The 16,749-nt window shown below is 44.3% G+C and overlaps 1 protein-coding gene across 8 annotated transcripts in view; it reads right to left on the minus strand.

Annotated features, from left to right (window-relative positions):
* The window catches only part of CASK (calcium/calmodulin dependent serine protein kinase), a 425,447-nt gene that overhangs the window by 209,491 nt on the left and 199,207 nt on the right, over positions 1-16,749 (minus strand). For all 8 annotated transcript variants that reach the window (XM_077817582.1, XM_077817549.1, XM_077817556.1 and 5 more), the window contains one exon: positions 12,993-13,065. In XM_077817582.1, the coding sequence (XP_077673708.1) occupies positions 12,993-13,065 (73 nt within the window). The remainder of the gene's footprint in view (positions 1-12,992; positions 13,066-16,749) is intronic.

Consider the following 16,749-nt stretch of genomic DNA (forward strand, 5'->3'; position numbering starts at 1 on the left):
GGGGTAGTGGTGGCTGAACCCCCTAAAATGGCATGCAGCTCATCATAGAAGCGGCATGTTTGGGGCTCTGACCCGGAGCGGCCGTTCGCCTCTCTGGTTTTCTGGTAGGCTTGCCTCAGCTCCTTAAGTTTCACGCGGCACTGCTTCGGGTCCCTGTTATGGCCTCTGTCCTTCATGCCCTGGGAGATTTTGACAAAGGTTTTGGCATTTCGAAAACTGGAACGGAGTTCTGATAGCACGGATTCCTCTCCCCATACAGCGATCAGATCCCATACCTCCCCTTTGGTCCATGCTGGAGCTCTTTTGCGATTCTGGGACTCCATCATGGTCACCTCTGCAGATGAGCTCTGCATGGTCACCTGCAGCTTGCCACTCTGGCCAAACAGGAAATGAGATTCAAAAGTTTGCAGTTCTTTTCCTATCTACCGGGCCAGTGCATCTGAGTTGAGAGTGCTGTCCAGAGCGGTCACAATGCAGCACTCTGGGATAGCTCCCGGAGCCCAGTACCGTCGAATTGTGTCCACAGTACCCCAAATTCGAGCCGGCAAGGCCGATTTAAGCGCTAATCCACTTGTCAGGGGTGGAGTAAGGAAATCGATTTTAAGAGCCCTTTAAGTTGAAATAAAGGGCTTCATCGTGTGGACGGGTGCAGGTTTACATCGATTTAACGCTGCTAAATTCGACCTAAAGTCCTAGTGTAGACCAGGGCTAAGAGAACAGTCTTTTATAATAGAAATTTCCAAGAGAACCACCACCACCACCCCATTGAAATCCACAAGCACTGTTTCTTTGTGCCTTTTCTCAAAATTGTTCCCTGTGAAGCTCAGCAATTTGTTTGTTCTTTTGTTTTATGTCAGCCAAAAAAACAGGAGTAAAATCAAATCCTCTACAGAAAAATTATTAGTATCTCAGATATATTATGCCAGTGTCCACTGCGAGAACATAACAAAATCCTGTCTTTGAGAAGCGTCAAAACCAAGCCTCTCATATGTTCAGCTTGTTTCAACTCTGGTGATCAGTGAAACATCTAACTGCCTCCAAAGTACAGAAAACAAAAGTGAAATCTGCCAAAGGTAATTATTTTTAAACTAAAGAAAGATTTTTCTTAAGTATACTGTACATATATTTACAGTGACCTCTATACTAGATTTAGACACCAAAAAAGCATCAGGACTTGTTCAACATAAAACAAGTCTGGTTCTCTCATCTTAAAATACTGTCATGACAAGTTTAACACAAAAAACAATACTTCCATCTGTATACAATAATCCATTGCCTCAAATATTGGCTTTTGGAGGTGCCATGTAACAGTATAATATGTAGCTGTACTTTTTGGAAAAACCATTTTCTGTTCCATCAGTTTCAGAGCTACTGAGATGCATCTTTTGCTATCTGAAGAAGGCAGGAGCCTACATATTGTGGATTATACTTTAGCAGATTTATCGGTTTCACTGGCCACTCTTTGGATTTTTGCACAGCTTAAACAACCACAAACCTTCTCAACTCTGGGTTACATTCAATTTGTTTTTATTACCAAAATCAAAACTCTGTATAAAGGCCAAATTCCTCTGACAAAACATCAACTGTTTGATGGTTTGGGTGTCACCCAAGACACTCAGATAATCTAACTGTACACTATATTTTATTCAACATATGTGCATGCCCCACATGCACCACCCCACCCCCACACTCTATGTACCACATTAAGTCTGAGCATTTAGCTGCAAAACAAACAAAAATCTGGAAATTTACTGTTAAGGTTCTTGCTATGACCTTGATCCATTCTTATGTTTGAACTATTAAAAAATATTTTCATTACATACTTTTACACAATATGCAGCAATACAAAATGCTATATGTTTATATCTTAGTTTGAGAAAAATATATATATGTTAAACAAATCAACAGTAAACTTACATGTTTTACTGCAGAAACATTTTAAAATTCAGTTGAACAGCTTGTGCAACAACAGATTTTATATGCGCCTCTAACATTAAAGAAATACAGCTCTTTGTAGATTATGCCTATATGAATGGCATATATCAACGTGATTATACAATACTTAAGCAATAGCTCATTTTTCCCCCCGAGGCCATGTCTACACCACAAAATTAGTCAACTTAATTTATGTTGGCATTCAGCCACTGCAGTATTTACATCGCTTGTGCATGTCTACACTTTGCTCCTCGTGTTGGTGGTGCGCATCCTCACCACAAGCACCTGTATCAATTGTACTGTCAGTATGGGGCATTGTGGGACAGCTCCTGAAAGCCTGTAACGGTCGACATATACAATGCAGCATCTACATTGACCTAACTACTTCGACCTTTACTCTGTGGGTATGTCTACACTACGAAATTAGGTTGAATTTATAGACGTCGGTTTTTTAGAAAGCGATTTTCTACAGTCGACTGGGTATGTCCCCACACTAATGCACTAAGCGCATCCACAGTACAGAGGCTAGCATCGACTTTCGGACCGTTGCACTGTGGGTAGCTATCCCACAGTTCCCGCAGTCTCCGCCGCCCATTGGAATTCTGGGTTAAGTTCCCAATGCCTGATGGGGTAAAAACATTGTCACGGGTGGTTTTGGGTAGATGTCGTCAGTCGCACCTCCTGGCCGTGAAAGCAATGGTGGACAATCGTTTCGCGCTTTTTTTCTGTGCGGACGCCATACTGCTTTCAGCAGATGGAGCAGTAGGACTGCTAACCGTCTTCATCCACCACTTCCGCTGCCACTCTGCTCTCTTGCTCTCCTGATGCTATGAATCCATCTCACAGGTCCTCTATATGACCGTCGTCATCCACCGCTTCCGCTGGCACTCCGCTCTCCTGCTGGTCTCGCAGGGCCACTCCTGCTGCAACTCTGCTCGGCTGCTCGTCTCTCCATACCACGGCAAGCGTGCAGCCCACTCAGCTGTTGTGTCCTGGCAGCAGACGGTGCAGTAGGACTGCTGTCATCGTCGTCGTCATCCACCACTTCCCCTGCAACTCTGCTCTCCTGCAGACACCATACCATGGCAAGCATGGAGCCTGCTCAGATCACCGCAGCAGTTATGAGCATTGTAAACACCTTGCGCATTATGGTGCAGTATATGCAGAACCAGAACCTGCAAAAGCAGGCGAGGATGCGATGACAGCATGGTGATGAGAGTGATGAGGACATGGACACAGACTTCTCTCAAAGCACAGGCCCCGGCAATTTAGCCATCATGGTGGCAATGGGGCAGGCTCATGCCGTGGAACACCGATTCTGGGCCCGGGAAACAAGCACAGAGTGGTGGGACCACATAGTGTTGCAGGTCTGGGATGATCCCCAGTGGCTGTGAAACTTCCGCATGCGTAAGGGCACTTTCATGGAACTTTGTGACTTGCTTTCCCCTGCCCTAAAAGCACAAGAATACCAAGATGAGAGTAGCCCTCACAGTTCACAAGCGAGTGGCAACAGCCCCATGGAAGCTTGCAATGCCAGACAGTTACCGGTCAGTTGGGAATCAATTTGGAGTAGGCAAATCTACTGTGGGGGCTGCTGTGATCCAAGTAGCCAACACAAACATTGATTTGCTGCTATCAAGAGCAGTGACTCTGGGAAATGTGCAGGTCATAGTGGATGGCTTTGCTGCAGTGTGATTCCTTCACTGTGGTGGGGCCATAGACGGAACGCATATCCCCATCTTGGGACCGGCCCACCTTGGCAGCCAGTACACAAACTGAAAGGGGTACTTTTCAATGGTGCTGCAAGCACTGGTGGATCACAAGGGACGTTTCACCAAAATCAACATGGGATGGCTGGGAAAGGTACATGATGCTCGCATCTTCAGGAACTCTGGTCTGTATGAACAGCTGCAGCAAGGGACTTACTTTCCAGACCAGAAAACAACCGTTGGGGATGTTGAAATGCCTATAGTTATCCTTGGGAACCCAGCCTACCCCTTAATGCCATGGCTCATGAAGCCCTACACAGGCACCCTGGACAGTAGTCAGGAGCTGTTCAAGTATAGGCTGAGCAAGTGCAGAATGGTGGTAGAATGTGCATTTGGACATTTAAAAGCGCGCTGGCACAGTTTACTGACTTGGTTAGACCTCAGCGAAACCAATATTCCCATCGTTATTACTACTTGCTGTGTGCTCCACAATATCTGAGAGAGTAAGGAGGAGACGTTTATGGCAGGGTGGGAGTTGAGGCAAATTGCCTGGCGGCTGATTACATGCAGCCAGACAGTTAGAATAGCACAGCAGGTTGCGCTGCGCATCAGAGAAGCTTTGAAAACCAGTTTCATGACTGGCCAGGCTATGGTGTGAAAGTTCTGTTTGTTTCTCCTTGATGAAAACCCACCCCCTTGGTTCACCCTACTTCCCTGTAAGCCAACTGACCTCTCCTCTCCCCTTTGATCACCGCTTGCAGAGGCAATAAAGCCATCGTTGTTTCAAATTCATGCATTCTTTATTAATTCGTCACACAAATGGGGGGATAACTGCCAAGGTAGCCCGGGAGGGGTAGAGGAGGATGGAAGCACCGGGTGGGGTGGTAGAGGAGGGGAGGATGGAAGGACAAGGCCACACTGCACTTCTAAACTTATTGAATGCCAGCTTTCTGTTGCTTGGGCAGTCCTCTGGGGTGGAATGGTTGGGTGCCCAGAGGCCCCACCACCGTATTCTTGGGTGGCTGGGGGATGAGGCTATGGAACTTGGGGAGGAGGGTGGTTGGTTATGCAGGGGCTGTAGTGGAGGTCTGTGCTCCAGCTTGCCTTTCCTGCACCTCAACCATACGCCCGAGCATATCAGTTTGATCCTCCAGTAGCCTCAGCATTGCATCCTGCCTCCTCTCATCATGCTGCCGCCTCCTGTCCTCACAGTCATTTTGTGCTTTCCTGGACTCTGGCATTGTCTCCCTCCACGCATTCTGCTGGGCTCTTTCAGAGTGGGAGGCCTGCATGAGCTCAGAGAACATTTCATTGTGAGTGTGTTTTTTTCGGCTTCTAATCTTTGATAGCCTCTGGGACAGAGATGATACATGGACTGTTGAAACATTTGCAGCTGCGGGAGGGAAAAAAAGGGAGATTAGTCTTTAAAAAGAGACATTTTAGAGAACAATGGGTAGTCTCTTTCATGGTGACCCAAGCTGTTAACATTACATTTTGCCTCTTATATCAAGGGCCTGCCAGCATGGTGCGAGAAATCATACACGCAGGGCCGGCGGGCAACAGAATTCGGCTTGCAGGCAGACATAGTAAGCCACAGTCTTTTTGCTTCTTTAACCTTCATAACATGTGGGAATCGTTTCCAACAGCAGCGCCCTCATTTCACATACCAAGCACCCATTGGGTTGGTCCTTTAAAATAGGTCGGCCATTTAAAAGGAGGGGCTGCAGTTTTCGGGTTAACGTGCAGCACAAACCCAACTAACGTCCCCGCCTTCCCCCCCCCCCCCCAATTCTCTGGGATAATCGCTTTACCCCTCCCCCCCACCGCGTCGCTAACAGCGGGGATGATTTCTGTTCAGCCACAGGCAAACAGCCCAGCAGGATCGGCCACCTCTGAATAAAATTCCCCTATTTCAACCAAGTGACCATGAATGATATCACTCTCCTGAGGATAACACAGAGGGATAAAGAGCGGATGTTGCTTGAATGCCAGCAAACACCGCAACCATACACTGCCATACTTTGTTATGCAATGATTCCAGAATACGTGCTCCTGGCCTGCCATGGTAATGTGCCCTATCATGGAGGATGGAATAAGGCTGCCCTCCCCAGAAACCTTTTGCAAAGGCTTTGGGAGTACATGCAGGAGAGCTTCACTGAGATGTCCCTGGAGGATTTCCGCTCCATCCCTATACACATTAACAGACTTTTGCAGTAGTGTTACTGGCCGCGAATGCATCCCAAGTCTTCAGGGCAAATTAATCATTAAACACGCTTGCTTTTAAACCATGTATTATATTTTCAAAGGTACACTCACCAGAGGTCCCTTCTCTGCCTTCTAGGTCTGCGAGCCCACCTTCAGTGGGTTGGAGGGTACTAGATCCAGGGTGAAAAACAGTTCCTGGCTGTCGGGGAAAACAGTTTCTCCGCTTGCTCGCTGTGCTTCAACCTCCTCCTCCTCATCTTCCTTGTCCCCAAAATCCGCATCCCTGTTGCGTGACAGTCCATCGACAGAGTCCACACACAGGGCTGGGGTAGCTGTAGGGGCACCTCCTAAAATGACATGCAGGTCATCATAGAAGCAGCATGTCTGGGGCTCTGACCCGGAGCAGCCGTTTGCTTCTCTGGTTCTTTGGTAGGCTTCCCTGAGCTCCTTAAGATTCATGCGGTACTGCTGTGGGTCCCTGTTACAGCCTCTGTCCTTCATGCCCTTGGAGATTTTTTCCAATATTTTGGCATTTCGTCTTTTCGAGCTGAGTTCTGATAGCACAGATTCGTCTCCCCATAGAGCGATCAGATCCAGTACCTACCATTTGGTCCATGCTGGAGCTCTTTTGCGATTCTGGGACTGCATGGTCACCTGTGCAGATCAGCTCGCCACACTGGCCAAATATGAAATGAAATTCAAAAGTTCGTGGGGCTTTTCCTGTCTACCTGGCCAGTGCATCTGAGTTGAGAGTGCTGTCCAGAGGGGTCACAATGGAGCACTCTGGGATAGGTCCCAGAAACCAATACTGTCGAATTGTGTCCACACTACCCCAAATTGGACCCAGCAAGGTCGATTTCAGTGCTAATCCACTTGTCGGGGAGGCGTACAGAAACTGGTTTTAAGAGCCCTTAAAGTCGGAAAAATGGCTTCTTAGTGTGGACGGGTGCAGGGCTAAACCGATCTAATGCTGCTAAATCCGACCTAAAGTCGTAGTGTAGACCAGGGCTTAGACACTCGTGAAGGTGGAGTTAAGTCAGCATAGTGGGGTAGTTACATCAGAGGGAGAAAAATTTAAGTGTAGACACCTCCATAGTTAGGTCGACGTAAGCTGCACTGCGCTGACTTAACTCAGTAGCATAGACCAGACCTGAAATGAATCTCTATTTCTCTTCAATAACTGCTTGAAAACTTTCAGATTTAAAAGACATATTAGCAGCTTGCATCCTGTTTTCATCAAGTTTCACAAGCTTTTCCACCTATTCAGATATGACTCAACAGAACTGTCAAGACTTCATGATAAATTTATCTCAGACACTCAAATATGTAACTCCAAAATCTTCAAGGTCACAAAAATATAGTACTCGAAACGTGCAGTTTTTGTTACTGCATATGTCATCCTTTTAACTGCCTTAAGTATTGAACATGAGAGAGAGTTCTTCTATAACTTACAACATGTCTACACTTATGTGGATTGATTTAGCAGGTCTATTGAACACCCGTTAAATCGACCACTGATTGCTCTCCCATCTACTCTGGTACTCCACCGGAATGAGAAGCATAAGGTAAGTCACTCCTGTCGATCCAGTGCGGTGTAGACACCGCAATAAGTCAACCTAAGCTACACTGACTCCAGCTACATTATTCATGTAACTAGTGTTGCGTAGCTAAGGTCGACTTAACCCCGTAGTGTAGACCTGCCCTTAGTAATAAGAGTACTATTTTCAATATTATAAATCCCAACATTGTTAATGAGAAACACAAGACTGTGGAGGCAAAGGAATAGTTATTTATTTTTTAAAATTAGCTATATCTCTGACAGTTATGAATTGCAGAAGAGTCGCCCTGGTACTTCTTGCTTTTAGAGGAAGATTCCAGATTTATTTCAATTATTGAGAACATAGTGAAATCATTTTGGTGGCTTGCGCCCAACCCTATTGCTAAATCTTGGGGTAAGCCTTAGTGCCTAGCATCTGGGACCTATGCTCAATTGCTTTGTAGACTTCATTGTGAAACATCTGGTAGTCTCAGATGCTGTCAGTGGATGGATTTCCTCCCATCATCCTTCCTGGGAAACCCATCAAAAAAAGGCAATATGTATGGGGAACAAAAACATGTGTACTGTGCAGAGACATAATAGCAGCTGAGTGCTTTATGCATATGTTTTAACAGCTTCTTTATACCTTAAATGCCTGAAGCCTCCAGTGACTGATTCATGCTCAAGGTGATACCCCAGCACATACTCTCTTGATGTTATCTGCATTTGGTGATATCCCCTCACTGCATGAAATGAGGAAGACAGCCACAGCCTATTTTTTGAGGACCCACTCTTACCTCTTGGAATAGGGGATGTGGCTGGAGGCAGGAGGGATGCATTGAGGTTGGGGTGCGGCACATAGCACTGCAGAGATTCTGGGTAGCACTCTTGCTTATAGGAAGCTGGAAACAAGCTTCCATAATTTAGACACCCTTGGGGGTAAGTTATGGTAGGGGCACTTCAGCCCCCAGAACAGGCCAGAATCAGGAAGGTACAAAAGTGCCTTGAAGCTACTTTAGACCTATACTCCCTCTGGGCCACAAGTTCACTGCTGCATCTATTAGAGGCATAACCCAGAATCTCACCTGGGATGCATAAGAGGCTTTGTAACTGTTAGGCCCTGTCTACACTAGAAAGCTGTATTGCTTAACTATATCAATATAGTTAAAGTGGTGCCAGTGGATACAGTGATATCATGGGAGTAGTTTGGTGGGTCAAGGAGGCATTGCCCCCCCAAACAGAAGTGAGGCACGAGGGGTGCATGTGACTTCCCTTCTCCGATTTCTGTGAGCGCTGAGCTGCTCTGCTCATCCCGCTGCGGGCTCTGCCCTTCCACGCTGTGCCTCCTGCCAGCATGTTTCTGGCTCGCTCGGCCCCTCTCCCCAACAGCCAGGGCCGGGTGGGGAGCAGAAAGGGAAGGACAGAGCTGCTTCTTCTGTCGAGAGTGGCCACTCCAGGTCACTGCCTCTGTAACTGGATGCCGCCTCCCGCCAGCTCCTAGTATCCATTGTCATTGCCTTCTATGGGTATCCTTCATGGCCACCATCCTGTTTCCTGTAGAATGGTGAGTGCCTGGGGGGGGGGAAGGGGGTGGGGTGGAGGAAGAGAAAGTGGGGAAGGGAGATGGGCAGGGGGAAGAGAAGAGGATAGGGGAATGGGGCTAGGGCAGGGACAGTGGAGAGAAAAAGCGGGGTGGTGGGGAGAAGTGGCTTGGAGAGAGTCCAGCGAAGGGCAACAAAAATGATTAGGGGTCTGGAACACATGACTTATGAGGAGAGGCTGAGGGAACTGGGATTGTTTAGTCTGCAAAAGAGAAGAATGAGGGGGGATTTGATAGCTGCTTTCAACTACCTGAAAGGGGGTTCCAGAGAGGATGGTTCTAGACTATTCTCAGTGGTAGAAGAGGACAGGACAAGGAGTAATGCTCTCAAGTTGCAGTGGGGGAGGTTTAGGTTGGATATTAGGAAAAACTTTTTCACTAGGAGGGTGGTGGAACACTGGAATGCGTTACCTAGGGAGGTGGTAGAATCTCCTTCCTTAGAAGTTTTTAAGGTCAGGCTTGACAAAGCTCTGGCTGGGATGATTTAATTGGGGATTGGTCCTGCTTTGAGCAGGGGGTTGGACTAGATGACCTCCTGAGGACCCTTTCAACCCTGATATTCTATGATTCTATGATCCTAGGATGCAATCTCCCCTTGGCAGTGACAACAGCAGCAGCCCCAGCAGGAAGATGGCCACAGCAGCACCTGAAGGCAACAGTAAGGCAGCATCACTGCAACAGCTGGTGCCAGAGTGGCCGCAACTCCCACACTCAGGTTGCCACAGCGGACAGCAGCAGTTTGGGCTCTCCCGTCAAGCTGGCCCGTGCCCTCCCCCAGCACCGGCAGCCCAGGTACATTCCAGGCAGGGGAAGAGAACAAGTGAGCAAGGGGAACTGGCTTTGGTGAGCATGCATGCTGCCTGCTCCCTGAAATATAGCAGTCAAATTATGCCTATGGTAAAAAGGCACTTTATATCAGCACAGTTATTTTCACACAGTAATAGGAAATAACTATACTGGTATAACTGCATCCACTCTAGGGCTTGTACCAGTATGCCTATATAAGGTGTTATTTTTTAAATCATACCCCTACCCAACAGTTATACCAGTATAACTTTCAAGCGTACAACAGGTTTTACTGAGTGAGTTGTAATCCAATACCTACAAACTTTAAAAAGTGCAAAGTGGATAGAGCACTGGTAATCCTAAATTATTTAATATTTTATTTACCAAAAATCAAATGCGCTTCGTTCCACTTTACAGACAACATTTACTCAATCTATTCAGGTAAAATGGACATTGGTCATTTAGACTGCTAGCTTCCTTTAAAAACATTATCTGTATAGTGACACCTAGAGCTCTATCCTGAGGTATTGCAGTTAACTGAGAACTCAGTATGCAAAATCAGTTTAAATTATTTATTCCAGTTAATTATACCTGTCTATGGTGAACTTTATTGGAAACTGCATTGCCTAGTCACTCAGTTTATTTGATCATTCTGCAGTTCTTTACTCTCCTCCATAGATTTTACTAATTAGATAATTGTGCGTTGCTGACAAACCTTGCCACTTAACTTTATTTTATAAATGTAGAAGATGGTGAACAGGTAACACACTGCATATGTTAGTAACAATCTTAGGAACACCTCACTTTTAACTACTCCGCATTGAAGAGAGTGGTTCATTTATTTTTATTTTTTTAGATGTTTTAAATCTATGACAGGATTCTACCCCTGAACATGAAATTACTATATTTCCACAATAGCTTCTTGAAGAACTTTTGGGTAAAGTGTAAATTACATTCACTGGCAGATGGGAACGCTAGAAATGTTCAACCAGCCATGCAATCTGATTGATATACTGTAACACACAGGACCAGATTCAATAAAAACACTGCTTGATTTTGATATTTTTAAAGCTAGATGACATGGAAAATGGTTATTTTACTGAATCTGGCCCTCAGTGCTTCATAATTTTTTATGTCAGTATTCCCCCCCGAATACTAAAAACTAACAGTTCTGTCATGGAAACAAAGAGAGCAGATCACTATACTTTGGACACTTAAAGGTGAGGTTAATGTTATACACAATGGCTAGTCTTTCTTTTTTTTTATTGACTTTAATCACCACCACCACACATATATATGAATGACTTATTCTGGCTTTAAAAGGATATCACCCAGAGTCCCAGGAATTTCACAATTCTGTGGCAGAGATGCCACCTCTTGCCCTTTCCTTTTCTGTGGAATATAAGCTTTTTTGTTTCTCGATAACTGAAAACATGAATGGAGTCAGTGAAAACTGATCCAGTGTTGTTTTTGTGAGTCTGCATATCATATAAATGTAGCTATGAGAGGTTTGAACAGTCCCATTCATTTCAATTAGTTTTTTTATAAAACTCTGAAACCAAACAGATACTATTTAGTTGTCAGCTATTTCAGTGTCCAGCATTTTAGCAAAGGCATCCAGTTAACAGGCTTATCCCATAATTCCAAAGAGCCTCCCAACCTAAGCCACTGAACTAATTACAGTGACACAGCTGTGGTGCTGAGCTATACTAGCATAATCTTGTAGTAGTGTAGATTCAGTTTACAGCACTGGAAGGGGTTTTTCCAGTGCTGCAGGAGCTCCATGTCCCCAAATGACGGAAGCATTCTTCCGTCCACTTAGCTGCATCATTGGACTGGAAGGGATCTTGAGAGGTCTTCTAGTCCAGTCCCCTGCACTCACGGCAGGACTAAGTATTATAATAAACTCTACGTTCTAATCCTTTGAAGATGAATCCTTCAGAAAAAACAGGTGTTCCACATGGGGATCCTTCAATAAGAAACAAACAGGTTTGGATGATATCCCTTCACATTTTGCTCATTATTTCTTCTCCTTATCCTCCCTTTCCCTTCCTTCACTCCTCAGTTCTCCTCACCAGTACAGAAAGAGGGTGTTAATGAAGTGAAACAGTCAAACATGTCTTACCTGAGAATTTTTTGTATGACTTACCACCACCACACCAAACCATGCTCAATATCTGAAGAGCTATGTAGTTCTACATAGATGCAGCTATTTTTTTTTCTGTGATGACTCTCAAAGTTGCTTGCCTTAACAGTTTGTATGTTACACAAAGGGTAAACAAATATACAGTTCCTGAACTGATGTGTTTTATCTACATATGTTTGGAAAGAAGTTTCTGTCAGGAAGCAGAATGTGATGGCTTACAGTTCTATGTTCACATCAAAGTGCTTGAACTGCCCATTGTCTCAGTATGGATGGAAACAACCTATTAGGGAAGACTGGTGGAAATATCCATCTTAAAAATGAAATTCGCAAAAAAGGTTTCCTGTTAATAATTTCTCACTAACACAACTGTTTATGTGAATAGCAACCAATAAGTTATTATTTACCATTAATGACCAGAGTCTTTTATCAGAATCAGGGCCCTCCTTGACTAGGCAACTGGAACTGACCAAAACTCACTCCAGAAGATTAGATTAATGAACATGGAAAACATGGAATTTTGATTATATACATAAATTGTTTTTAAAAATGAAAAATTCTACTTTTCCAAATAATGTGTGCACATGTAAAGGATCTATTGATAACTGGGGAAATGTTTAGAAGAGTATTTTAAATTAGTTGGCTAGCTTAAAAAAAGGTAATATAACAGACATTTCATTTAAGCACGAACATCTCTGGAGATTTAGTTTTTGCTGAACACAGTCACAAAGATGAAGTAATTAAATCTTCTACCAATTTCAGTTTAATTTATACAATTTAGTAAATCTCAAATTTTCTTTAACGAAATTCACAAGCAGAAATTATATGAATATTCAGGACTCGGAAGTCATATAATGACTTTCAAATTAAATTACAGTCACATACATATATAACATGTGAATAAAGAATTATTAAATATTTTTATGCTGACAAAAATCAAGAGATTTTCCTTAAAGTATCAATGTTGCTAGCACCAATTATGTTTCTCCTGCATACAAACACCCATTTTACCCTAAATTACAGAGAGCTTTCAAAGTAGGCAGGATATGTTTATTGTGGAAATGATAAAAGACTTACCTTCACATCCCTGTGAATTATGTTATTATCATGACAGTAACGTAGAGCTTCCAGTATCTGTCTCATGTAATGACTGTAAAAACAAAATATGTCTAAGACAATAGAACAAACTTATGCAAAAATACTATATAAATATGGTGCACTCAGTTTTAAGCCTCCCACCTACAAAACTATCATTACAAAACTTACCTTTAAAGCCCTCAATTATAAATATGCCGAGTGTTAGAGTAGGAACTATGTATTCATAAGAATGAATAATAAAAATATATCGTGAACACAAATGTTTCTAATTTCAAAATCTGAGGTGTACTCTGACCATTAATAAATACTTTTTCAGGAAAAAACCCACTCACACAGTTAAAAATGTAATTTATAATAAAATAGGCTTATGCTAACAAAATAGAGTACAATATTATTACTATTAAAGTTCACTTTCCTTTTTCCGAATATTCAATTATTTCTACTCATCCAAAAAAGAAACAATCACTGGTATAGGAATGAACACACTGCATAGCAATACATGCAAATCACAAATACACAAAGAAAAGATCAAAATATTGTGTAAAACGTTAACAGTGAAGGTACAGAGGAAAACTGAAAATCAACTAGTTAAGTAAAGGATCATTCAGCCAGCTACAACAATTACATTGTGAAATACTTTTGTGAAGACAATACATGTACGCATGAATTTGCCAAATCCATGAATACATTTAATAGGCATTATATTTGCTTATTTTACATTTAGTATACACTAAATTATAACTTCAAGCAGGATTCATTTCAGACTGTGGGATTGTATTTTAGACTTGTAATCCTGACTCAGTGTCACTTTTTTTTTATTCCTATGGAACAGTAATGAATGCTAATAATAGGGGATAGGAATTCTGCAAAAACTTTTATTAAATTCTACAGAATGTGCCTTCCTCAATTCTGCAGATCTCTTCGGAAAATGTGCCCTAGGGTGACCAGATGTCCCAGTTTTATAGGGACAGTCCAGATATTTGGGGCTTTTTCTTACATAGGTACCTATTACCCTCCACCACCTGTCCTGATTTTTCTTACTTACTATCTGGTCACCCTAATATGCCCTGATCTGGGCGTTAGGAGACCTGGATTCATTCTGAGCTCTCCCACTGGCTCACTGGAATGACTGAGGGCAAATAATAATCTCTCAAATTTTCAAATACATTAAGTTAATTTTTGAATCTCCACTTTGATACCCACAAGGTGCTAAGCACTCACAAATTCAACTGATGTCAGTAGGGGCTGTAGGTTGTCAGCATATCTCAGTTTGGGAACCCCAAAATGAAGGAACCCTTCTTTAAATTTTGGCCTGAAACTCTCAACACCTTGGTTTCCCCAGCTGTGAAATAAAGATTTTTATATTTATTCACCTTTATAATGTGCTTTCAGATCTATCAATGAACAATACTATATAACTCTATATAAGCAATGAAAATTATACCAAATTGTATAGTGAATTATTAGTATTTTTAGATAGTTTTAACTAAGTGATCATTTTGCTTCAGACAGTTGTTTCTAACTAATCTCCTCCCTTTCCATCTCAAAAGCTTTTATACCTGATTCTAGATTTTATGGTCCTAGATTTTTAACTCTACCTCTCCCTTCACTCAATTGCTTTGCAACATGATTCTGCAGAATGCCCGTTAAAATTAATCTAACCAAAACGGACACAGCATGCTAGCTTGATTTTCTACTAGAATCGTCAATAGTAAAAGTCAAATTGATAAACTACTTGGCAGCATTCTGAGGTAAAAATTCAAGTTCACAAAATACATTAACTAAACTCTATCACTAGAGACAACATAGAGCCTACAAGGGAAGTCGTATTAGTGCATGATGAAACAATGAAAAGTATATTGTGCTTCTTTTTCCCACTTCGCACAACTCAGATAAAGTCAAAACAGAGGCCTTCACACCACTACCTAACCGGGGCAAACTTTTTCGCTGGAGGGCTACATCTGGGTATTGAAATTGTAAGGCGGGCCATGAATGCTCACGAAATTGAGGTTGGGGTGCGGGAGGGGATGAGGGCTCTGGCTAGGGCTGTGGGCTCTGGGGTAGGGGCCAGAAATGAGGAGTTCAGGGTGTGGGAGGGGGTTCCGGGCTGGGGTGCAGGGGTGAGGTGGGGTGAGGGCTGCGGATGAAGGGTTTGGGGGTAGGAGGGTGCTCCAGGCTGGGACCGAGGGGTTTGGGAGGAGGGGGATCAGGGCTGTGGCGGGTCTGGGGATGAGGGGTTTGGGGTGCAGGAGGGTGCTCCGGGCTGGGACTGAGGATTTCGGAGGGTGGGAGGGGGATCAAGGCTGGGGCAGGGGGTTGGCTTAGGGGTGCAGGCTCAGGGTGGTGCTTACCTCAAGCAACTCTGGGAAGCAGCAGCATGTCCCCCCTCTGGCTCCTACACGGAGGCACTGCCAAGAGGTTCTTCTGTGTGCTTCCCCGTCCACAGGTGTAGCTCCTGCAGCTCCCATTGGCAGCAGTTCCCGGCCAATAAGAGCTGCAAGGGTGGCGCCAGCATACAGAGTGGAAGCCCCTGGCTGCCCCTATGCATAGGAGTCTGAAGAGGGACATGCCACTGCTTCTGGGAGCCACGTGGAGTGGCCCCCCAACCCTGCCCCCCAGCTGGAGCTCTGCAGCAGGGCAAGCCCCTGACTCTGCTCCCCAGTGGGAGCTTGACGGCCATATTAAAATGGCTGGCGGGCCGGATGTGGCCCACAGGCTGTAGTTGCCCACCCCTGACCTAACTGGTCTTAGGATAAAAAAAAGCATCTGATCATCAGACTTGACAGAGTTTGTGGATTAACTAATGTTTTCAAGGAATTGGGTAAATCTTGGCTTGAAGTTGTCATCTTTTGGGACCGAAAACATTTAAATTTATTTTGAAAGAGTTTCAAATGTTATGATTTAAGTTAATGAAAATCCTTTCAAGGATACAGAATAGCAAGCTCCAGGCAGTGGTTGGGGCACTGCACAATAATAGAGTTGTGATCTAAACTTGGCCTGGACTCCATTTGAGGAGCCCATATTCACTGCTGCACTATCTAAATTCAGCCTGAATCTGAGCTTTTCACCCTTGGGATCCCAAAGCTGAACTCCTTCAGTTGTTTTCATTTCCTTTGTAATGCCAAGTTTATATCAGCAAAAGAATACAAAGGCTTTCTATCATGTACAAATCTGATATGCACTGATTTGCTCAGCTACAGGCTTGTCTGTGGATCATCAGCACCACAAGCAATAAATCAGCGACCTGATTTTCGGAAGTGATGAGCCCATGTAAATCCCAATGAAGTCAATGGAGACTACAGATGTTCAGCTCCTTTGAAGATCAGGCTACTAGCTTTTAGTAGTTCATCCTAGGACATTTCCCTAAGACACTTGTTGCAATTGCCTCTCAAGTCTTTCATTCCATAGGCGTTAACAGCTTTGATACTCTGCTTGGGTTGCCAGGTGACTGGTTTTCGACCAGAACCCCCGGTCGAAAAGGTACCCTGGCGACTCCAGTCAGCACCGCCGACCAGGCCGTTAAAAGTCCGGTCAGCGGTGCTGCGGGCTAAGGCGGGCTAGTCCCTATCTGTCCTGGTACCACGCTGTGCCCCAGAAATGGCCAGCAGGTCCAACTGCTAGGCGGGGAGCCACAGGGCTCCATGAGCTGCCCCCACCCCGAGCACCGGCTCCGCACTCCCATTGGCTGGGAACCGCAGCCAATGGGAGCTGGGGGGGCAGTGCCTGTGGGAGAGAG

The sequence above is a fragment of the Eretmochelys imbricata genome, chromosome 1 (genome assembly GCF_965152235.1).
Source record: "Eretmochelys imbricata isolate rEreImb1 chromosome 1, rEreImb1.hap1, whole genome shotgun sequence".
NCBI classification, from domain to species: Eukaryota; Metazoa; Chordata; order Testudines; family Cheloniidae; genus Eretmochelys; species Eretmochelys imbricata.